This window comes from Amia ocellicauda, chromosome 8 (genome assembly GCF_036373705.1).
Source record: "Amia ocellicauda isolate fAmiCal2 chromosome 8, fAmiCal2.hap1, whole genome shotgun sequence".
Taxonomy (NCBI): domain Eukaryota; kingdom Metazoa; phylum Chordata; class Actinopteri; order Amiiformes; family Amiidae; genus Amia; species Amia ocellicauda.
Window position 1 is genome coordinate 17,401,768 of NC_089857.1, and position 25,743 is coordinate 17,427,510.

At 36.5% G+C, this 25,743-nt stretch overlaps 1 protein-coding gene across 10 annotated transcripts in view; it reads left to right on the top strand.

The window, feature by feature from the left end:
• Positions 1–4,824: 4,824 nt before the first annotated feature.
• The window catches only part of LOC136755549 (PDZ and LIM domain protein 5), a 107,449-nt gene continuing 86,530 nt past the window's right edge, over positions 4,825–25,743 (top strand). For 4 of the 10 annotated variants that reach the window (XM_066712226.1, XM_066712232.1, XM_066712227.1 and 1 more), the window contains exons 1-2: positions 4,870–4,975; positions 17,520–17,662. In XM_066712226.1, coding sequence (XP_066568323.1) covers positions 4,948–4,975; positions 17,520–17,662 — 171 coding nt within the window. In that variant the 5' untranslated portion in view covers positions 4,870–4,947. Of the gene's footprint in view, positions 4,976–16,382; positions 16,492–17,519; positions 17,663–25,743 lie in introns of those variants that run through there. The other 6 variants (XM_066712233.1, XM_066712234.1, XM_066712235.1 and 3 more) reach the window with 4 other exon arrangements.

The following is a 25,743-nucleotide window of genomic DNA, read 5'->3' on the forward strand; positions in this document are numbered from 1 at the left end:
TCCATAGACTTTTGTGGGTGTAATTCTATATGGCAGAGATGGAGTGCCTTATAAATATATAGGAATTTCAAAGTGGTATGCAACTTGTAAATGCATGCTGTTAAGTATGTTTTCAATAATTTTACTACTACTGGAACCAGATAAAATAGCAGTAGGTTTTGCACAATGTGTGTGTTTGCACTGCACCAAAGGATTAGTTATTCAGAAGTCCCAGTCAGTGTCCAGGCATTAATTCAATTAAGCACATTCACCAAATACAGATAGATCTGAGTTGGACAACCACATCAATCTAAATTATTTTGAGTGCTTGTTTTTTGAAAATACTTAATTGCAGGTAATAGGATTTCATATTGGATAAATAACTTGGGGAGCAAGGTACCAAATCAGTTTCACCTGAGATAAATAAAACATATTATTTACAAATTGCAACTATAAGTAATCAAGGCTATAACATGGCATTACACCAGCTGACAGAAAAATGCAAACAGTACACATACACTGGTGCAAACATTTAATGAGTAGGTGTTAATCAACATATATTGCCATTTTAACCTTCTAATTAGAGGGAACTAAAGGTGTTGCCTTTGGATTTGTATCAAATGCAGTAAGTCATAAAAGCACATGAAATAAAATTGTAATAAATTATACATTACAGTGCTTGACATTTTAAAGGTGTAGTTACAAAAAAAAGTGTTATGTAAACCTTGTTCAACACTGTCTTAGCTGATCCAGTCCATCAAAACCAGAAATGACTGCGTACTTCTGGCACTTAGCACAACCTTACTGTTAACCCTTTCATCCTCAGGGTAAACTAATCAGGAAAAGATCAGGCTTCATGCATTGGAATTTGGGATAAGCGTTTCACACACATGGTCAGGCTTAGCCCTGCATTACACGTCAATGGGCGAGGCTTCCTAAATAAGGCTCTGCATGTTGTACAATGGGCTGTGTTTATTTTGCTTAGGGCAAGTGCTGTAATGGGAACTTGCAGATTGAGAGTGTCTGTTGCACTGAACTGTAAGAATTTAATCTGTTGGGTTTGCATTCAATACCTATTGGCCCTGCCCTGTGAGGGTAGCAGAAATCCAGTTCTGTACCTACACTTGCTTTCAATACTAATATAGCAAGACTGTGATTATCCATTCACTACCAATGAATGGATACATTAACATCTGATGTTTTGTGGCAAATGAATGTTTTTCATAGAATTAAAGGGATATTTTGATTTTATATAAGACAGAAAAACAAAATTAGTTCCTTTAACAATGAATAAAGGACCATACATAAGAAGAATGTAAGAACATGAGAAAGTTTACAATCGAGAGGAGGCCATTCGACCCCTCGTGTTCGTTTGGTGTCCATTAATAACTGAGTGCTCCAAGATCCTATCCAGTCTATTTTTAAATGTTCCCAAATTTTCAGCTTCAACCACTCCCCCTATTATTCGGGGAGTTTGTTCCAGATTGTGACGCTTCTCTGTGTGAAGAAGTGTCTCCTGTTTTCCGTCTTGAATGCCTTTTTAAGCCCAATTTCCGTTTGTGTCCCCGTGTGTGTGTGTCCCTGCTGATCTGGAAAAGCTCCTCTGGTTTGATGTGGTCAAGGCCTTTCACGATTTTGAAGACTTTAATCAAGTCCCCACGTAGTCTCCTCTGTTCCAGGGTGAAAAGGTTCAGTTCCTCAGTCTCTCAGTAGGACTTTCCCTTCAGACCTGGAATAAGTCTGGTTGCTCTCCTCTGAACTGCCGCAAGAACAGCGATATCTTTCTTGAAGTGTGGAGCCCAGACCTGTACACAGTATCCAGATGAGCTCTAACTAGTGCATTGTACAGTTCATCTGCCACAAAGTGCCTTTGAATAGTCTGTGCTGCTGAGATTGTATCTGCTGAGCCACGTACCATCTTTAGTACCATCTGCAAATTTGACAAGTTTGCTAACTATCCCAGAGTCCAGATCATTAATATAGATTAGAAAAAGCAAAGGCCCTAGTACTGATCCCTGTGGAACTCCACTAACAACCTCACTCCAGTTAGAAGCAGCTCCTCTAATCGACACCCTCTGTTTCCTATACATCAACCAGTTCATAATCCATCTACTTACATTACCCTGAATGCCTACAGCTTCCAATTTGAGGATCAGTCTTTGGTGTGGAGCCTTATCAAAAGCTTTCTGAAAATCTAAGTACATCATATCGTAACTGGGGTCACTCTATTTTTAAGGGGCGGTATTGATTTGTTTTCTGTTTTCAGATGCCCAATGAATACAGTTATTGAATGAGCTCAGTTAGTTTACTTTACATCCACTTATCCCATAAACAACTCTTATCAAGATGTACATTCCTGTCTTAGAGCTGATGTCTCCATGTTCTTCAAGAAATTTGAAAATATAATTTGGATCCCCTTGAAGTCTCCCTCAGGAGTTTTTTTATTAAATAAGCAATAACTTTGAAGAGATTTTAAGAGGCCATGCGGTGCTTGAGCTGCTCCAGGGGGAATAGATGTGCTCTTTCTAAGATCGCAGCACATCCTGCAGGGTCACAACTGTATGTTGTGTAGCTTTCCTTTACCTTTTTTTTTAAGCTCTGTCAGGTTAAACTTTTTCCTACTTTAATCATAGTTTCAAATTATTATGTTTAATATGTTTTAGTCTTAGTGTATTTGTAACCAGAGAATTTTTTGCACCAGTCCAGCTCTTTATAGCATCATTCTTCCTCTAATGTCCTGACTATTATTCTATCTTTGTTGATTTACAAGAATATTGTTTTTGTTGGATTGCTCATAGAAAAAGGCCAATTTTGTGGGTAAATTTATAGATTTTTGTGTCTGGCAGCTACTACTTTTATAGAATCTGATTAAACTGATAGGATACTTAATTGCACAACAGAACTGTGTGCTAGAGTATATGCTGTTTTAACATTTGATTCCAGTTCAGATATCAAAATCTTTTGTTTAGATGTTTCTAATTCCAGTATTAAAATGTGGTTTATATCAAAAACTGATGACTGATTAGTGTTAAAACTGCTGCGTTACATTATCAACAGCAGAGAGAATCGTACCTGTTTACCTTATGAAGGACTATCCATGCCACAATTAAAAATAAATACATAGAGAAAATTATGAATTAATAAATCAATAAATATTGAAATGAATACACGAATACAGAAATTAACACACAAATGTTGAAATCATTAATTAAATACATGAACATTTATTTATTTCAACTTATCTATGTAGGCCTATTCATTTTTTTATCATGTATTCATTCATTTCAACATTTATTAATTCATTGCCACTATATTATTTACATTTCTTAGGCGCTTTTCTCTATTTCTTCTTATATTTCACAATCAAAACCTGCTCTGTCAATCACAGCTAGTGGGCTAATCACAGTACGCTACGGGCTAATCCAATACAATGTGTAGTGGGGTTCAATTGAGTTTGACTGTTATTTATTCCAATAGACGTGTTCAGCAGTATTAATCGAAGAGACCTGGTGACACATTTTTTATTTCATCAATTAGAGAATCAGCCTTTTATTCAACGCTGGATGAAGACCAGCACTGGGGCTGGTTGCATAAAACTTAATTTGACAGTTAGACTAGTATAATACAAGTTAATAAATTGTAGTTTTAGCCTGAGAAGTTAACCTCACCCCCAGGATAATTTAGGATTCAGATCTCTCTTTCAATTTAAACTGCTAGTCTGAGACTATGGCGACTATGATGCCCCACCCACTGGCACTCCCCAAAACATCAAGACTCCTCCTGAAGAGTTCAGTACCCGATCCTGTGGTCCGTACAGATTTTGGGGGAGCTCCTTCTCCAGTACTAGGATGTTTGCTCTTAAATATTTGTTTTAAGTATATTCTTCTGTCATTTACAGACCTTATACAAAGTGGGTTGACGCTGTTAACTTTTTTTGTAATTTCATCCCATGCCTTTGAGTGTGTTTTGTGAACGTTTTCCCCCAAAGTATAGATTTATCTGCATTATATTACAATGACAAGCACAATACTGGTTACAAAATAATGTTGGGTCACCTAAAATTAGCAAACATAACTTTTCTAATAGAAGAGATAATACTATTACTAATGTAGATAAGGACTGCATAAACTGAGAGGAACCAGAAATAACAAAAAAAAAAACACATTGTAAAGAAACAGGCATCCGCATTTTACAATTGTTTTTTATTGTTGTTGTGAAAGCTGTATTTACAAAAAACCTAAATAATAAATGTACCTAATTAAATTGACAGAGGCTAATTTGAATTTCTTTCACAAAATACATTTAGATAGCAGATAGTTTACCTGACTTGTTTTTACTTTGTCATGTTTATATTTCTAGTTCATCAATCTAGTATCAATAAATGTTGTTTATTTAAATGTGCTCGAACAGATTGCTGATGGCAGGATCCTACAGGAGACAAGTCTGAAGCAGGTGTCCACCGTACGTGTACAGGAAAGAAGATGCACCATGAATGATGAGTAGGTAGAGTCTGGGCAGTATGGTGAGGAAGCAGGTGGATGCTTTGGGCAGCTTGGTATCACTGACCTCAGTAGACAGCTGCTTTGGGAGAACCTCCCTGTCAAGCACTGTCAAGTAACACATGTGCACATTTGCAATACTTCTGCTTATTATATTCAACATTGATTGGTTTATGAATGTATGTATTCTTATCTCTGTGTATTTATTTGTAATGTTAGCCTGGATATTCCTCCATATTATCTTGATCTATTGCCCCTTTCTCAGTTGCGAAGCCCCGCCCCCCCGTGACGTCCCTGGTCGCGGAGCCCCGCCCCGCGGTGACGTCTCATGTGGGCGTGTCCAGCCCTGCACCGCTCCGAGCAGCGTGGCGCAGACGCGGAAGTCGCCGAGCGCCGAGCCTCTCATCCGCAGAGGAGCCGTGACTGCAGACGGAGGTGAGTGCAAGTGCGGGGACAGCAGGACAGCGAGATGCGGGCAAGAGAGCCATTGTGTGAAGGTTACTGCGATAAATCAATCATATATTAGCGTATGTGTGGCGGGTTACAGCAGCGCTGCAATAAGAGACGCGAGTGTGAGCAGCAAGTGCAGGCAGTGGGAATGAAAGGCGGTCGCTCTGTACCTGTACTGTGCACTATATATATATATATATATAGCTGTTGTGCAGTGCCTGCCTGGGTATTGCTTTTGTTTTTGACACGAAACTGGGCCGATTGTTTAATATGTAGTGCTAAAGAAGAAAACGAATCGTCCGATGGTGTTTTAACTTTATAAATGGTGACCATTGTATATAAATAATGTCGCCTCCCAACTCTTCCGCAATTAGTTTAACATTGTTTCGTTTTTAATAAGATACAGATTGTGAGTGTGTATGTGTGAGAAGAGTTGTCTGTGTGGCTGAGATTGCGGTATGTTAGTCCAGTGTGAGTGAGGTAGGGTCAGGGTGTGCCAGTACAAGCAGGAACATGACTTTAGTGTCATGTACTGACTGGTTACAGACACACATATATGCAACCTAGAGCAACACAACGTGATGTATGATGCATCTGGAAAACACGGTTTGCGCGACTGCTGTAACTTAATTATTACTTGCAAACGTTTTCGAGAAGTAAGTAACAAGTCCTTGCATACAAAAGTAACCGTGCACCTGATTTCCTGTCCATTTATAAATACTGTTCCCATATTGTAACTTCCCGAGTTGCAGTTACTATTTTGTCGCACGAAAAGTGAAAAAGCGCAACAAAGCACCATTGACAAATAAGAATAATATAAAGATCTTTATTCATTCAGGGTAGTAAAAAATTGATTGAAATCAGATTGACTATCAATATCTAGACAATTAAAACATATACCTGTTTTAAACGTTGATCTATTACTATAACGGTTTTATTCCCATCACATATCTGACAGTCATTGTTATCATATTTTTACTTTTCACTGATTATCTTCAAAGGAAAACGCAAGTACTCAAACTCTTTATGGTTTCCTTCATGCTTTAATTAGAAGCAATTGTTATCCTCTGCAGAATGAGGAAATATGTGTGACTTTAGGGTTTCTTCCTCTTTCCAAAAAGCTTAAGAATCTGAGAAGATACATTTCTATTGCAACACCTATTGTTATAGAGGTTTGACCTAAATATTTACAGAACAAGAACAAAAAAAGTGGATAGTATAATGTAAACTACTGTTTTCATAGTGATGTTTAAGAAGACTTTGTGTGGCAGGGATGGATGTAAGACTACCTTAGTGGAAGGGTCTTGTCGGGTTGTGGTTTATCAGGCTGCTGGTACAGGCTTCTTGTGTATGTAATGTGATTGCACCTAGGGCAGACTCCAATCTGGATGACCAGAGGGGATTAATGGCTGTGATAACAGATGCTTTATCAAAAGATCTCAGCAGGGGTGAGCATTAGTGATACTTCAGGCCATTTATAACTTCATGCATTGTTCCAGAACCAGGAACAATGAACTTCTATGGTGAAGCTACAGATGGGCCACATTTAACTGCTGTTACACCATGTGTTCAGCATGCAGCGTTTGTTACATAATAAGATTTACCATTAATTAATTTAACAGTCACTTTGCTCCAAGTTGACTTCCATGTTTTTTTTCAAACCCTAACAATGAATTTAATACATATGCACCACTTAAAGGTAACATCTCTGGAAACATTTGTAGCAAGGAGATAAATTACTAAACAGTGTAGTTATCCCTACATTGTTGAATCTGATTGCACCCATCTGTAGCAGCAGCAAGTCACATTGATAAAGCAATGTTAGAAATGTTTAAAAGGTACAATATTATATAAAGTAGCATCTCAGTTCAGTAATCCCATAAAAGCACCTGGAAATAATAGAAAATCCATACGTAAACAGTATAAAATGTCATTGGAAGTCAAGCGTTAAGCTCAGTCGTACTTAACTACTGGGTAATCTAATCAATTCGACTGTCAACATACCCGGATAGTTACTATATAGCGTGTGAGTTTAGGGGTATGCAGAGCTCGTGGTCCTCTTGGTTAACACTATATGTAGGAAGGGCACAAGATTGTCATTCAGTGTATTAGACTGAGGGGCACAGATATACCAAGGACAATCCTAAAGTCATATTAACCTCTCATTTTTGTCTTAACTAAAAGTGATTTTCTAATAGTCTCACCAAATAAAAAATGAGATGGGTTTTGATTCAGAATCTTTGCCCAAAACAGACTTATTTAGTGTAGGCAACAAGTGTTTATTAGTAGGGTTCTGTGCTTTGCATGACTTGCATCTTTAAAATTGCGTTTGTCATGCAAAATGCACTGCCGCTATTATAAAACATCTTGCGCAGTGATCCTGAGTGTGTGTTACTAAGCCTGACAGTTTTACTGCATTGAGAACCTGGAATCCTAGGAATCTTTCAGGGAGATGTACCAAGGACCTAAAACCCAGAACGATCCAAAACGTTGCCCTATTCCAGACGGAAACTGGAGATGCACACTTAATCTGGAGCAGTACTCCCGAGAATGACGAATGAACCCGAGGGTCTGGCAGTAGCTGAGAGGAAGAAAGGAGCGCATTGAGAGTTTGCTTCTTGCAGTAAACCACTGAACAGCTGCAGAATGCAAGAGGAAAAACAAAAACATGGACCAATATTAATTCCCCAAAACTGCAACCATAACCTTGTCATGTCGTGTTAGACAAATCAAATAAATTGTAAAGTAAACATTTGCAAAGATTTTTTTTGTGTTGTTTTAAAAGTTATAATGTAGTTTGGGATTAATATTCCAGTTTTTTTGGAGCCCCATGCTTTTTTATCCTAAGTATTTAAAACAAAAAAGGTTTCATATATTTATCATGAACTGCATTGTTATCATCATCATAACAAATAATAATAATAAACAGTAATTGTAAATTGTTTTCAATCAGTGTATCTTGATATTGTCTCTGTGATAATTTATTAGTAATAACCAGGGCAAGTTGAAGTGTACATTTTGTCTAAGTCTTTAAAGTTTATTTTCCGGTATGCTAAAGTGAAAAATGAAAAGAACTGTAACCTTTCTTGGATGTTAAACGTATTTCTTCATTTTTCATTTTCTTCAATTCTACATTTTCTGTGATGGATTCTAAAGATTAACATGTCAAGTCCGTAACAATGATATGTTGCTATCCGCTTTGAGAGTGTGTTTATTTTGTTACCAAAGTAAGGCTTTAACTCTCAGAAGCAAACATTGTGTGTATAAAGATGAACCCATTACACATGACCTTTGGTGGCCTCATGTGGGTAATATGCAAAAGAACAACCAAACATCCATGTGGCGACATCACTGTGCAATTAAATAATTATTTAATGACAGAGTAATTAAATAATGACTAATTATAATTATACATTTCCTTGTTATAAATTTGTCACATGAAATATTCAGAGATGCATAAGCACTGTTGATGAAGTATGTGGGAAAGCTTTCAGCTTTTTTGTGTTCCAGTTCTCATCTTGTTTTCTTGCAGGAGGGACATCATTATAATGGTTTGCTTGCCCTGTATAACTGCTGTAACACAACACCACACTTTTTGTTGTGCTGGAATGGCCTAAACCTCCTTTTATTGTCATTTAGTCCTGTTCTTTTCATTTTGTTTAGTAAACACAGGAAATAATTCAGTGTCTGTTGCTTAATATTTTTATTTTCGTTTTTTTCTCCTCTTTAGTAACGCCTTCCCATATAGCATAAACTATTGCATTTAACAAGCAGACCTAGACTAGGACCTTGACCTCAAGCACTGACTCACAAGTGATTCAGATTTACATCCTGCAAGCAGTTATACACGCGCATACCAACACATTAAAGACCCAGGCCACAAAATCTGTATTGTCTGCTTATGTATGTGTGGTTGGCTACTCATTACTTGATGTGCATTTCTTTCCAGAGATTATGAAACATCACAGGTAATGAATACTTTGTTGTAGATTTTTTTTTTTTTAAGGTTTTATTATTTTTTTAATGGCTGTATCGTAAGAGCATGTGTTATGTTGGTGAAGATATATTGTGTCAATATGTCAGAGACCTGAAATTTTGGTTGCTTGTACTATATTATGGAATCAGTTTTCTCTCCAGTAAGATGTTGAGGAAGAACCTGAGAAGGTCACATGTGGAAGTTCTGGAAATGTTTTAAAACACAGAATTCAAATTTGAAATTTCAGCCTCCTTTATTCACGTGAAGGCTATTTGTTGTTATTTTAATAACCCTGTCAGAAGGAACCAGAGCATGAAATGGTTGCAAACAGCAATAATATAAAAAGAAATCCAGCAAACCAGCAGATGATACATAAAGTACCTCCTTAACTTATTGTAATTTGTGGTTTCTTTGAAAACTAAGACCACAAATTACAGTGTGTTCCATCCACACTGTTTTGATGTAATTGGATACAGCATTATATACTATTTTGATGTAAAGAATTACAACATTTGGAGGCATCCACTGAATAAACACATGCTGCCTTTCGGTCTTTTAACAGTGTGGTCCGTAGTATTTTGGCATGTCTGATCAGTTTAATAATTAGCCAAATTTGTTTTAATTTTAATGAAATGACAATTGGGGACTTAACAAAGATTCTTGCTATGCATGTATGGCAGTAAAATTGGGTAAGTGCATGGAAACATCTCCTAAACACAGCACATTGATTCATTTGACGTTTTGCATTATTTGATAGCTTTGTTATTTTGAAACTGGAGACCGTATGCAGACATATTTTGGTAAAAGCAGGTGTAATTGCTAGTGACTGCAGAGTTTGTCATTGCCGTTAGCCAGTTTCCTACAGCGCAGTGGTATCTGTTTTACTTCTGAATAACAAAATGTCTCGTAATGTACTTTAATTTGACAAAATCTGAAGTATTGGAGTTCAGTGGCCAGTTCTGGCAGGTTTTCATAGACCCTGTTGACCAGGAATTTGTCCAGTTGCCAGTGTCTGCCATTCTGTTCCTTTTATGTCTGGATACAGTGACAACTGTTTTGATAGGAAGAGGATGGCAATCTGAGTCACAAGCCCAGTTCAACATCCGTGGCCTTGCCTGTGCTCCAAGAGATTGTAATAAATGACAATCCTCTCTATTATTAGGCCTTTAGCATTTTTTCCATTGTAAGTCTTCGCTGCTTGGCTAAGAATTGAGCTTACATAGATCTCTCCATCAAAAGCTGGGCAGGTGATGGAATTGTAGTGGTGAATGGGATAACATTTTAATTCCACACAGATAAATGTCTGTTTGGGGAAGAAGGAATGAACCAGCCCCTCCCTTTATGCATGGTAAACAAAGCAAGGCTCGTCAATCGAACAAAGTAAAAGCATGTGAGTTAGATGAGGTCATAGTGTATTGATTAACTCTGTAATTCTCTAGAAATCAAGAAACTACTTATTTTTCCTCTACCTGTGGGAATGAATCTATACATAATGACAGAGTAATGTTAATATGGTTGGGTGCTCTTTTGACCCTGGAATTTATGAGTGAGGGTAGAGATGGAGATCTTTGTTTCTTTTGTGCTGAGCAATTGCAAAGCCTTTTTTCAACACTTTCAACAAAAATTAGAATAGTGCTTAAATATAAGATATATTTTGTCTTCAAAAGTCAAATGGTACTAAAATACTATACTATCTAATAAAACCATGCAGCTATAGAAAAGGGGGATGGTGTGTGAGAGAGTGAACACTTTGGAGCGCGTTCCCAGGACTATGAGACATGGGAGAATGTCATTTCATTCGTCTAGTCATTCTTGTTTCAGTCACAGACCGATTTTGCTTTCCCTTGAGGGCATGTCTGGACATTCTGACACAGTCTGACTTAACCCTTTCCTTTCAGGAATAAGTCAGAAGGGCAGTACATTTTTGTTTTTAAACATCTCTTGTCAAACTATAATTTTAATATTGATTTTAAAGCAAAATTGCATATCTAGTCTTGAGCTGGTGGAGAGAATCAAGTCTCTTATTTTTTCACAGAAATCACCTTACATTAAAGATTTAAAAATTGTCCATTGTGAGAAATCCGTATTTTTTTTTTAATGTATATGGATTTCAGCATGAAAATAATATAATTATCGTATAGTAAAAGTGGGAGAATATGAAGGGAGAAGGATCACATACATTCATTGTTGGTTTGGGGTATCTGCATGATCAGACAGTTAGGTGGGATTGTATCATTAGAGTTACTCGGCACTACTTGTGTGCTGTTTGCCCCAAAGGTATTTGCTGTTTTCGTTGTCCTGGTGCCAGCTTTCTTTGTGGGGCACTCGAACAAATAACCACATAAATAAAAAGTAGTACAGCTGATTACCGGATTAGCGCCTGGTCTTTAAATTAAATGGTACTATTCTTTTATTCAACTTTGAATTGTCACATCTCAAAAGTTGTCAATTGCTTGATAATATTCCAGCAAATGGTCACATTCAATTGTGTATAGTATATATTTTTTAATATTTAGAATAATGGATGTAGGAAATGTTATTAATTGTATTTGATTTATATAGTAGTAATCTGTTTATGAATTGTATTACTATTCATCATTGGGGCAAATATCTACAAGTTATGTGGACTTGGAGCTTGTCATATTAATTTTGTGAATGTTGTGTCCTCAAATCCTGCTATATGAAAATCTGAGATTAACTAAATGTTATATAGCACTGATTGACTTTCCAGTACACTGGTACTCTAGGGTTTACTATTTGCTTCAGGATAATGCTGTAGAACACTCTTTTGACTGAGATTAATACATTAAAATGTGTAGATAATGAATTCCTGCTACCGATAAAAGCCTTCTCTGGCTGCAATTACAGTAACCAATTTCAGGTTTGGGCATAGATGAACCTGGCTCTTGGGGTATGTTTAAATGGAGTAATAACCTTATTAGTTACACCCTTTTAATTGTTTTCAGTTGCAAAGGGATAATAAAAACGATGTGGTTAACCAAATGAAAGTGTCAATTAAATAACTGAGATATCAGTTAGATTATAATGGCAGACCTAGAGACTTGGCCTGACCTTTTATCTTCCTGGAAATGGGCAGATCCAGTGACATTTCAGTGTTTACCCAACTGTTACAGGGTGTTAAGAATGTGGCCAGCAACAGATCACCAAAGATTTCATAATTTCTTGAGAATCCATGCCTAGTGTTATTGCTAAATCCACTGACTAGAGACCACAGCCACAGTTAAGGAACCTGGAAGACCTTCAATAGTGACACCATGACAAGAATGTGCATTTGCTCATCACTTCCACACTGACTGTCAAGATTGTCTTGTTAACAGCCCCAGAATAGTCCAAGGTCACCTCCAACAACATTGCATTACTTGGTGTGTAGGAAATAGTAGACCCTTTCTGTGCAATAGAAATAAAAAGCTTGCAAACGTCAAGTCAAGGGAAATGTCTGGCAAGACCATTGAGCATTGGCAATGTCTAGGGTTCTCTGGTCCATGTAGATTTTAGTAATTTGAATGTGAAGATAACATCTTGGCATTGGGAATATTGAACCAGAACTTTTAAAACTAATGTCTTCACAGTCAAGTACTGTGTTGGGAATATGGGACTGGCTGCAATTTGGCATGGCAGAAAGATCTGATTATAGGACTATGGAGGACTCAGAATATGTGCCAGAATATGATGAGGCGTTTCATCGATGCAGTGCCAAAAAGGAGATGTATTGCGTAAGATCATCAACATCCCCCTCTTTAATGGAATGTGATTTTAAAAAATAAGTAGAAAATAACCCAGCAAATGCCATCATGTCATTTTTAATCATACAATTTGAAATATTACTTTAGAAGTATGTTAATGAGTTGTCTAGCTATCATACAGGATCTGCATTTCTCAGAGCAAATGATGTGAAGGAACACTGCACGCATCGTTCTCTGGCCACTGTTCTTCTGGCATAGCAATTCACATTCCTATTTTGACCTATTCTTCTAGCAGAAAAACAATCTCTATCAAGTATACATGGAACTTAAATTGCATAAATTGCAGCTTCTTTATGAAATCTGGACAAATTAACCCGTTGTCTGATGGATCAAGTGAATGCCATTGGCTGTATTTTTGCTCAATCACATTTCTCGCCAAAGCAATTGGTTATTCTTTCTTGACCCATTGGAAATTCAATTGTTCCCTACATTATAGGCCTGGTTTCTAGTTGCAATTGTTCTAGGCTGGATGAATGTGATTTGAAACACTTAATTGTCATTGTAATCATTGTAAAAATTCTGATATTTAATAGCTATAATCTTCCTTAGCTAGGAATCCCATCCAGCTAGTTTGATTCCTTTCTAATTTAAACATGTTAATTCTCTCTCTCTTTTGAGCTTGCTAATACAGTGGCAAAACAAAGTACTATTTATAGCATTCCTCTATTATTCTTAAGGGACAGCGCCCAGGGTTGAAATGCACAGGACATGACTTCAGGGTGTATGCCACGCGGTACTGTCTAATTCTGTGAAAAAACAGCTCGTTTTTATTTAAAGAAGCTACTAAATCTAAGCATGTGATGAAGAGGATTAAACTGTTGCTGTGCCTTTAATCTGTGTTTTTGAAATCACTGCACACGTCAAAGCATGTAATACTTTGGGTTTTGTGTCTTGGTCTTAAACAATAGTCTTTCCCTCAGTTGTTTTTAAGGTTTATTCCTAAAAAATAAAATAAATTCTTGCGTTCCACACTGGCTCATTTCCAGCTCCTCATTTCATTGATCAATTACATCATTTGACAACTAGTTTCAGTCCAGTCAGGCAGAATTTGTGATACTGGCTTAAATTGCCCTATTGGCCTTACTGTTTCCATGAACTAACGGCAAACTGTCTGGGTCTAATTAACCTCTCCACACTTCAGTGACTCCTATTGAGCAAGCATCCTGTGAGGCCTGGGAATGATAGAGCTGTGGATGTGCCAAATTTAAGAACAATTATCTTCAAAATAATGTAGAGATTGTATTTGCAGGATCCATTGCTGAACTTATACAGAGTTGCCAATTCGTAACCCCCCTTATCATACTCAGTTGTCAGTTTTCCTTTCTACTAAAATCCATCCACTGATTTAGGAGATCTGAATGGCCACATTTATCTTTTGAGCAGAGCAGCTCTTGGTTATAAATTGAATTATTTTAGTTTAACCTCTGAACTCTTCTCTATCTAATTATACTACATTACATTACTCATTCACTTGATTGAGTACGAGTCGAACTAAATGTTTTTGTTTATTTTTAAAATTTCATAATTATATATATATACTACAGATTGGACTCAAACTAGTTAGCAAATGATGTACGTTATAAATTACATGAGGAGTTGATTGACAGTGTGGTCCGCTAGCATTTGGTTCAGGAATAAACCTTAAAAACTGATACAGAGCCATTTGTTTCAGACTAAAAACAGTCTTCCATGCTTGCAGTGGGTATCAAGCAGCGAAGCTAGATTATCACTAGGAATGGCCAGCAGTCCCTCGGTAAACAAAATGTTAATTTCATCCTCTTTGAATTGTTTCATTCTTGCCTTGTCTAAAATGAGTGGCAGCTGTACGCATTCCTATCGTAAGTCCTCTGCAAAATATTTACTTTAATAAACTGGAATTCTTTGAAAATAACTGCCAATTTACTTAAGTAGCAGCAGTCTAAGCAAGTTGTTTGCCTTTTTTTGTTCATAATGTGATGCCTTTGATTTAACTTTAACCACATCCTGCTGACCCGTGACCTCCCTGTGGCCTCAGACATCTTTGCTCTAGAACCACTGAGCTGCAATGTTCTTTGTTAACATGGAAGAAATGTTTGACTTTTTATGCCTGCTTGTCATTTCATCAAAAATAATTATTCAAAATAATTACGAATGACATTCTGTAATATTTGTGAATAATCAAGAATGAAAAGATGAAATCAAATATAATTACAGCGTATTACAAGTATACTTTATTTAAAGAAACATGAAAACCATGCTTCTACAATATTGATTAATTAATGGTTTAAATTACAATTACATGGAAATAAGATCACAGGAATGCATATGGATATTAATATTAAGAATATCATTATTATTTTCTGGCGTATAATCCACACATTATAAATTAATTCTCAAATCATGAATAATACATCGTATATATTTTACATGACAATTCAATAAATATTATGTATTGATAATTATAAGTTCACCAGTGGTATGGGCTTTCAGGACGATTGATCAAATATTTTTGGGAAAAACTCAGGATTTTCAATTAGACTTCAATTTCTAGATAACTTATAACTCACATGGCACCTGGTCATCACTCTACAGATCAGTGCTCATATTTGGGTTATCCTGTGCCACATCAACTAATCTTCAATGTTAAAAGAAATCCAAAGTACACACACATATATTATGAATTGCACCAAAACAAAAGAGATCATACAATATTAGAAATACATTACTGCTTTTCAGTCATCTAGCATGATGTGATCATGTCTTTGGGGATTCATAAATTAAGAAATTTGTAATCATGCTGATAGCTCTTGAAAACTGAGGAAAGATATCTGTCAACACCATCCTCATTACTAGGTAAACAATTCTGCTTTATATCTGCACATCGTCTACACTTGTATCTTTCTGGTTTTCCTCAGCATTGAATTGTCATCAAAGAAACCCTGTTGTTAAAGACTCTTATTAATCTTTGGTCTTTGGTCTTTGGGCTCTTGCAAATCACTCTGGCACACATAAATGTGTGTGTTCTTAAACTGATAAGTGCACACTCATTATTGCCATCTTTAATGTAATATTCTACCTTGCCAAAACTGACACCCCATCACCTCTTTGCTATTTCTATTGAATTTGTTGGAAATGTTATCAATAATTGGGTAATTTGTAATGTGATAAAGGAAATATTTACACGCATGATTCAGCTCACTGGTTTTGTTTTGGAGGTGTGAATGAGTTCTCTCACTAATTCAGTAATTTAAACCTTGTTTGTGATATTTTGATATTTTGGAGAGCTGCAACTTGAAGACCTTTGTTGAATTGAGTAAAACCAAAACCTCCTAGGACGAGTACTAAACTGTGAAGATCAAAAGAGCTTTGGCCAAGAGTATTATGGGAGGAAACTTTTTGAAGTATTTGAATTTCCAACTTCTATTCTTTTGATCCACTTTTTGTTGTTGTTACGGAAATAGTGTTTCACTCGAACAAAGAGAACATGAAAACCGTGGATGTGATGGATGATTGACAAAATGTGTATCAATTTCAGTTGTGTGTCTATTAACGGTGGATTTGCATGTGTAGAATGCTCTTCTGAGCTTTTAATCGTAGTATCAGGAATGTTTACTAGTGTTTTTGTTTTGGTTTGGGGTTCCACCTTAAATACAGCGCACTAGCTCATCCCTAATTCTTCAGATGCTTGGGTGTAAGTTTCCACTTTCCCCTTCTGTATAAATAGCAACCAGCAATAAGCTGCAGCGAACATTGTAGTGCTGCATCTCGGGTCGCTGGGTGTTTTGTGGATTTTGGACGTTCCTGACAAGTTTCAGTATCTGCTAGGAAACGGGATTTTACTAAGGTAACAGTCTTCATCAGGGTTGTCTGACTTTGTGGTAGCCGTGGTACATAAAAATATCCAGCATTTCTGTTTATATTAGAATGATCAGGTAATTTGATGTTTAATATATTTATATTGAGAGCATACTAATGTATATTCGTAACATTTTTCAGATTTAATTTCTTTTTTCAAATTATGGATGTTAGTTTTTTTTATTAAATAGAACACTGCTCAAATTCTGGACTGAAGTTTTTGATAAGCTGATATGATATCATTATTAGCAGTAATGCTAGTATCACTGTTAAAAAATAAATACAATGTAGATTAGGTTAGCTTTGTATATAGAAGAGAAACACCAGCTGAAAATAATTTCTTTCACTGGTAGATGCTTATATCCAGAAGGATTTGCAATAGGTAATCAGTTTTAAATCTCTCCTGAAGGATGGAGCCCAAGGAAGCTCAGTAACTTCCTAATGTTGTAGCACACAGTGAATCAATATCATCTCCACCTAATAATAACCTAATTAACGGCTTGACAAACTACTCTTTCTAACAGGAGTCAATATAGTAGTGCAGAATGTGGGAGTCTGTTCCTGAGAAGAAAAACATTGTAGACAAATCTGTGCTTGTTTTTGTTTTCCATCTTGCGGGTCTGCGTGTCTGTGTTTATATTATCAAAGTAAATGGCATGGGTATATCTGAACTGGGTGTGGGGTGCCTGTAAAGTTTTCTTTCGGTGGTGTTTGTACGTGTCTTTGTGAGCGTACCAGCCAAAATCTCAGGCACCATCATGCCTACACTGCGTTACCTAGCGTTCCAAGGATTCGAACTGGAAAAAAAGCATAGAATATGAATGCTTTTCTTTCATGTATTAGGCGTGTAGAATATTTTTAACAGGGTGCTATAAAATACTACAGTAATATGGTACAAAACTTTTTTAAACATTTATAAACATTTTACATTAATGTATTATGTTTATTTTTGCGGTTCATGCTGAGGTGAACTTTGAGAGAGCTGTGTATCATGTTCTTTTCACTTGTTGTTTACAGAAAGCCGCGTTTTTGAAGTTGGAGGTAAAGCACACAACCCAGACACCATGAGCAACTACAGTGTTTCCTTGGCTGGTCCAGCACCATGGGGCTTCAGACTGCAGGGTGGCAAGGATTTTAACATGCCACTGACCATCTCCAGGGTAAGCCAGGTTTGAACTTCTCCCCATTGACCTCCCTACGTGACGTGATATTTGAAGCCCACGACTGAGAGGCTTTTCTGCAATGCAATCTGACTGTTGAGTGATAAGACAAGGGCAGTAATTTATTCCTCTGGGTGACGTTCACTGCCTCTTTAGAAAACACTGTCAGATTTCTGATTAGTTCTCCATTCATAATAAAATGCAAACATTAGCCACAGATATTTTAATATATGATGTATCTGATCAAATAATTGTATGAGGCTGGTCAAGTGCAGTATTGAGAGAGAGAAAAAGTAGATTTTAGGAAAAGTAGCCAGCGAAAGGTGAAGTTCATGTATTTCTGATAAATTGCGTGTGACAATTTGACAAAATCAATACATTTCATTCAAAAACAAATGCTATAGTAGTTGTAACATTCAAGACTGGCAAATTGGTCTTGCATATAGCCTATATGATATATGTAATTGAACCTGATTAACAAAATCCACATTCATGATTTATGAGCAATTGTATTATTTTTGTTTTGGGGGATGGAATTTTTAGATTTTTTTTGTAAAGGTACCTTTTTTCCCCTCTTACTGTCAGTCGTGCTCTCTTTCTCTCTCTCTCTCACCAACACTATTTTGTTTATGCTTAAAATTATACACAAGTTTTGTGTTTTAGCCTCTGGAATGTTTTCCAGGGTTTTTGCTGCATTTTCCTTTGCGATGTTCCATTAATCAAATATAACCACAGAGTGTTTTTCTTACAGCAGTTGGAGTTGCGTTTCAAGTGGTGCTGATCTCTGACAGTCCCATAAACATTTATGTACGACTCATTTAACTGATTTGTGAATTTCGAAATGACATGCACATTTTCGGTTTTAAGACAACTTGTAGATTTAGAGTTAATGAGTGATACAGTTACAGTATTTGGCTGTTGCTATGGATTTGATATACAGAGTAACTTTGAAGGTAGTGGGATTTCATTTTCCATTCTCCAGATTTATTTGTCTTTTGTAGGAACAATGTCTTTAAATGATTGCCAGAACTGCTGGCGTAATTTCAACAACTGAGAGCAACTGGACACACAGTACACCTTTTATCTGTCATGAGAGCAAAAAGGACCCTAAATATTCAGACACCCTTCGAAAATCAATGAGAGGAATACTGGGTAGCTCACATCCTGAATAGTTTGTCTTTTATTGACCTTTTTTTCTCTTTAAAAAAAAAAAAAAAGGATTCAGGCCCAAGTTGCAGGCAACGTGTTCCAGTTTGTGTGTATTGGTACATGTTGTCTCATGAATTGTTGGAAGAATTCATGCAATTCATGTTCAACCATTGTGCCAAACACTACATATTCACAGATATGTACTAGTCAATTGACGCATTTTAGCAGTACTGTTTGTACCTCCATAAAAAATTGTACATTCTTATTGCAATGATTGCCACATATGTAATTCAAGCTGGGTTGAACATACCTTGGGATGGATTTTGTGACACTGCTGGATGGTGTGTGTAACAAACGCTGACAGTGCAGCTGAGGAACATCAGGAGGAATAATCATGGCATATCTCTCTCACTCTCTCTCTCTGTACGTGTTTATGACCCAGAATAAAAATATATTGTAGAAAAAAGTTTTATAACGCATCTTTCATCACATCAGAACAATGCACTTAATTTTGTTACAGATTTAGTACTTCATACACATTTCACTAATTTGCATGTTAAAATGGAAATGATGTTTGTCAAAGATTACTTATTTTCACTGCTAGATAATAAATGTGTTACTGGGTACTAATGTGGTACGTGTAATGAAGTATAGCCTGAACTGCTAAGTCATTTTGTTAGGTACTGCAGTGTAGTACGGAATACAGGTGTGCAGAATTATTCAGGTGTTAGGGCACAAGTGAAATAATTTGAGGACCACTGACATCACATCAACACTGTGTCTTGAACACAAGAATCAAGCTTTTAAGGGTGTCTGATGGAATGAGTAGAAGTGTCTCAAGTATTATTTATAGAATTGTTACTGCAACTAATAACAAACAAGTGCACACGCATGGGTCATTGCTGTACATTAACAGCATTAACAACTTTCTGTGGGTATTTTAAGTGGTTCTGAAGCATGAGATACCTTATTTGTTCTTTAAAAAAAAAAAAAAAAAAAAAAAAAAAACTACAACCCCAAAAAATTAAGTGTATTTTGCTTTTCTCTTGCTGGTGTTGAGTGACAGTCCTTCATTGTGACTAGGTTGTGTCTCGGAAACATACCAGACCCTGCCAAGGAAAGATAATGTATTTTCCTGTTGAAGGAAGTTATTTATATCACTTTCAACAGACATTGAGAAATGGGCCGCTTTCATTATAAACATTGTTCCGGAAACCTGCAATTTATTATGCATTGTTATTTATAATTATAATTGACACTCTCCGTAATAAAACATTAATATTTACACTGATTCTTACTTCAAAGAAATTTGTTCTAATATATTGTGTTATCATATATATGACGTTGGGGATCTGAGTGGGGTTGGTACGAGTATGTTAGTAATAAATGTAATGTTTATTTCAGTACTTTTAAATTGTCTATGCTTGATAATACTTTGAGCAAAGTTATCCGTAACAAAGCCTTTTGTGGAAAAAGTGGAAGAATTGCAATAAATCAATTCTATGTTCTATTAAAAAATTCTATCTTCACTACACAGAAGCTTATTGTTTTTTTATATCTATAAGAAAACTGCTTAACCTGTAACTTAATTATATTGCAGTCTCTGTGGCAGATGTATGTCCTACAATGAAATGCAAGACATTAACTGACATAACACAAATGTGGTTGACTAATTCAAATCTGCCATAGCAGTCTTTTATTAATTCCATTAGAAATGTTTAGGCCAAAAGAATGATGTCTTAATGCTAGAAATCGATATTTATGTGCCTGAAACTGGATCTGCTTGATTTGCAGTAACATTATCCCCTACCATAGGTTCAGCTGACACATTTATAATAAGCATTTTTTTTTTTTTTTTTACTGTGCATGCAAAATATTAGTTATCTGCTCAAAGGTATCATGTCGGTCTCATGGTTCTTTGTTTTTTTGGTTTATTTTTTAATTTAGCTTAGGTGGTTGATTTTTCAGCTACTCCTTCTGAAAGTATAAGTAAAACTACAGGGCTCAGGAGGGCAGGTTTGCTCGCTCGACTAAATCTGTTTTTGATTGTCAAACACGATCACTTAAAGATGTTGATGCTGAAGTAATCAGCAATTCTTAAATCTTGATAATAATGATCTCACTGACGAGCAGTTAGGAATCCTGTTTTCACTTCTAACACAACGATAATAAGCAATAATTGGAAGATATTTTATATTGTTAGAAATCTTCAGATCCTTCTCTTTCCTTTTTACTGATTTTAGATTACACGAAGGGTTTGTAATACTTAAAAACACCGACAATAGATACACATAAATATATATATATATATATATATATATATATATATATACACTCACCTAAAGGATTATTAGGAACACCTGTTCAATTTCTCATTAATGCAATTATCTAACCAACCAATCACATGGCAGTTGCTTCAATGCATTTAGGGGTGTGGTCCTGGTCAAGACAATCTCCTGAACTCCAAACTGAATGTCTGAATGGGAAAGAAAGGTGATTTAAGCAATTTTGAGCGTGGCATGGTTGTTGGTGCCAGACGGGCCGGTCTGAGTATTTCACAATCTGCTCAGTTACTGGGATTTTCACGCACAACCATTTCTAGGGTTTACAAAGAATGGTGTGAAAAGGGAAAAACATCCAGTATGCGGCAGTCCTGTGGGCGAAAATGCCTTGTTGATGCTAGAGGTCAGAGGAGAATGGGCCGACTGATTCAAGCTTTTAGAAGAGCAGCTTTGACTGAAATAACCACTCGTTACAACCGAGGTATGCAGCAAAGCATTTGTGAAGCCACAACACGTACAACCTTGAGGCGGATGGGCTACAACAGCAGAAGACCCCACCGGGTACCACTCATCTCCACTACAAATAGGAAAAAGAGGCTACAATTTGCACAAGCTCACCAAAATTGGACAGTTGAAGACTGGAAAAATGTTGCCTGGTCTGATGAGTCTCGATTTCTGTTGAGACATTCAGATGGTAGAGTCAGAATTTGGCGTAAACAGAATGAGAACATGGATCCATCATGCCTTGTTACCACTGTGCAGGCTGGTGGTGGTGGTGTAATGGTGTGGGGGATGTTTTCTTGGCACACTTTAGGCCCCTTAGTGCCAATTGGGCATCGTTTAAATGCCACGGCCTACCTGAGCATTGTTTCTGACCATGTCCATCCCTTTATGACCACCATGTACCCATCCTCTGATGGCTACTTCCAGCAGGATAATGCACCATGTCACAAAGGTTGAATCATTTCAAATCGGTTTCTTGAACATGACAATGAGTTCACTGTACTAAACTGGTCCCCACAGTCACCAGATCTCAACCCAATGGAGCATCTTTGGGATGTGGTGGAACGGGAGCTTCGTGCCCTGGATGTGCATCCCACAAATCTCCATCAACTGCAAGATGCTATCCTATCAATATGGGCCAACATTTCTAAAGAATGCTTTCAGCACCTTGTTGAATCAATGCCATGTAGAATTAAGGCAGTTCTGAAGGCGAAAGGGGGTCAAACACAGTATTAGTATGGTGTTCCTAATAATCCTTTAGGTGAGTGTATATATCTATATATCTATATATATCTATCTATATATATATATATATCTGTATATATATATCTATATATCTGTATATATATATCTATATTTCTCTATATATATATCGGTATATATATATATATATATATATATATATATATATATATATATATATATATATATATATACACACACACACACACACACACACACACACACACACACACACACACACACACACACACACACACACACACACACACAAATACATTTAAAAAAAAGTCACAATACCAGAACAGTGTGTATGTTCACCCAAGCAGCCTTTCGTAAGTGTGGCAAATGTGTAAATCAATAAAGTGATACAGCTCTTGGCAGGTTTATGCGATAAAGAGTAATTATGTTGGCGAAAGTTTTCCCCTAGGGGACTGAGCTTTGAAGATGATATTAAAGGAAACCTAGGATCTTAAAAGCAGCAGACCCTGAAGCAGTTTATGATGGATTAAATTGTTTAAAATGTAAATGTTATATATGGTTCAAAGGTGCAGGTGGGAAGAATCCAAAATCTGTGAAATTCAAATTGTATACAGGATTTTGGAAGTGTTAGTGAGATTACAGCTGGAGATCCTTAAACAGCTTTATTTTTTGTCCATACGGTTTCCTCAAACCATTGTTGAAACATAATTGAAGGGTGCTATTATTTGTGTCTCTGACTGTTCATATGTCAGTGACAACCATTTAGCTCACTAAATGCCTCCATGACTTTCACCAAGCTACTCAGAAATAGACCACAAGAAAAAAATCTGGATTCTGTCCAGCCAGAAGAACATCCAGGATTAGAAAGTGGGTTCCCCAGCCGGCCCCATCTGCAAGTACTAGAGCAAGCGATTCAAACTTTTAATGAGTGTGGGATAGGATTGATCAATTCTGAGAAAGCATCTGACACATCTGTTTTGGATACTTCACAGAACCAAGGCATTGTATAGATTTTTCACTGCCCTAAACTATTAAAGTAGATAACATGGCTGGTAAGGCTATACAAGAACAGCAAAGATGAAATACAGGTTTGTATTTCTAAAAGGAATACTTGGATGTGCCTGAGGTTGTCTGTCAAGTACAAGTATATTTAACGCACCCTGACAGCCAATTCATTTAAATACTTTGAAATACTGAACTGCCAGCATAGTAGAATAGTGATAGTAAGGGACCGTAGATGCACCCATGATGCACTACATCACAAAGCTGGGATTGTAAAAATATTGAATTGCCTGGTCCTGACCTCAATTCCATAGAACTGGAATTGGATGAACTGATTCATGGGCCAGCTGTCCTTGGGGGGAGAGAGCCTACATAAATGGATAGTTTTGCGTAAGGAAAAGGTTTATATACAGGACTTATGTAAGATTCCTCAAAACCCTCATAATGGTGATCACTAGCATATATACAAGTCTGAAAACCTATTTTAGACACAAATGCAACTGGTAGATATCTAGGCCGTTTTCTCCTGCACTTGCTTTAGTATCTTTGTGATTTCACTTAAATCGCCCCCTTTTTTGTTATATGGAAAACTACCATGTGTGACTTCAGAGATTACATGTTGTTTAAGTTGAATAATAATGTTACATAATTTAATTGCTCTTAGGAGAGCACTCCTTCGGTGATTCTTTGTGCATGAAACTAGCTTTCCTTTTTTTTTTTTTTTTGGCATTTATCTTTGAAAAACAGATGCTAACCAGGTCTTGGTGATTGCTCTGTCCTGTATCTAATCTTGCTCTTTCAAAATACTTTGTACTGAATTGCTACTAAAATAGTAGGGAGTCAGCAGTCTAAGGAATTTAAATAATGATAAATCTTGTAAAAACTCATCAAGGCATGCTGTTCCTGTGCTGAACCAGTAGAGATGTCTTCAGAATCTAGGTTTGATGGTAAGAATAATGAAATCATTATTACCTTATGAATTAATTGATCATATAAAAAAAAAATTATATTATATTTAAAATATGAAATTAAATCACAGTCTATGGGAGAAACACCATCTTAATTTTTCCAGTAACTGGTAAAAATTACATTTTGTTTTAACACACTTGACTAACTGAAATGTGTAAATATTTAGACAAAATTTGACTAATTTTGTGTTCAATATTCATGTTGTGATTTAGGGTGTGAAATCTTTAGTTAAAGCCTCCTTAGATTCATAGAATGGTTATGATCAGTAATGTCAAGACATCACTGTAATGAAGAAAACAATCATGTAAATCTAAACCACTGGGAAAGCCTTCTTGTTCCTCATTCTTTGCCCCATTTTATCTAATTCCTGCCAAATGTAACACCTATGCTCCCCTGTCTCATAATAAATATACTATTGAATACTACCTTTGTAGTTAAAAAATGTATTTGTCAGAGAATGCAAAATGTCAAACCAAAACGTAAAGAAAAAAGTATTTATCTTGCTGTGGAATGGACTATGCTTTAACTAACCACAAAAGTCAGGAAGAACTAAGACATTGAAAGAAGAAAATGACCAGGGGGAGTTGAGCTGTGAGGAGCTAATTGGTTGCAGCTCCTGTGCAGTGTACTGAAGTGTAAAAAATCCCTTTCCTGTCTCCACAAAACCCAGAGGGGACATTTTGCGGCATGGCATGTTACTGTAGGCCCTGCGAATCGGGGCTGCGCCAGGTGTTTTTGCTCTTAGCTTTCCCGTACAACTCTTACAACTAAAGGAGGACCTTGATTTCGGTCTTTCACAGATGAAAGGGTAGAAGAAAATGTGGTATTGCAGCTCTCTCTGTTGTGAGCCCTCGATATAGAATAGTGAGGCAGAGTGACAACAGGTCCTGGCACCACAGCGAGGTCAAGTCTTGTGACTGAAATACAAAAGATAGTCTGAGTTCGGACACTGTGTAGCTGGAGGTTGATTAGCTGAGTGAGAAGAAACAGCAGTGCTTTTAAAAAGTGTCCCCTCGCTGTGTCACGCTCCCCTGTACAAAGGCCTTGTTTGGTAAAATGATACCAGCCTCAGTATCCACACTTCAGTTTACTGCATATCTTCAGTCTTCACGCTGATTAATTATAGCAGTTGGTCAGAAGGTTTTTATGACTTTTATTCAAGCCAGTAATTGCTGTATAGAATTACTTTTATGCTCAGGTCAGAGAAGGGACAGTTTCCGTCAAACAAGGATTTTTCACCCCAGTGATCATATGTGCTTAGCTTTTTCAGTGCATAGTTAACTGAGTGGCATTTTATACTTTACCAAGGGAAATGTACACTAATTTTAGATCATGCTTTTAAAAATAAATACATAAAATTCTCTTAAAAACTGTGATGTTTATTCTGTATTTTATAGCATCAGTTATGTCATATTTAGAATGGAATTCCTACACTATGAACTCATTCCAGAACTC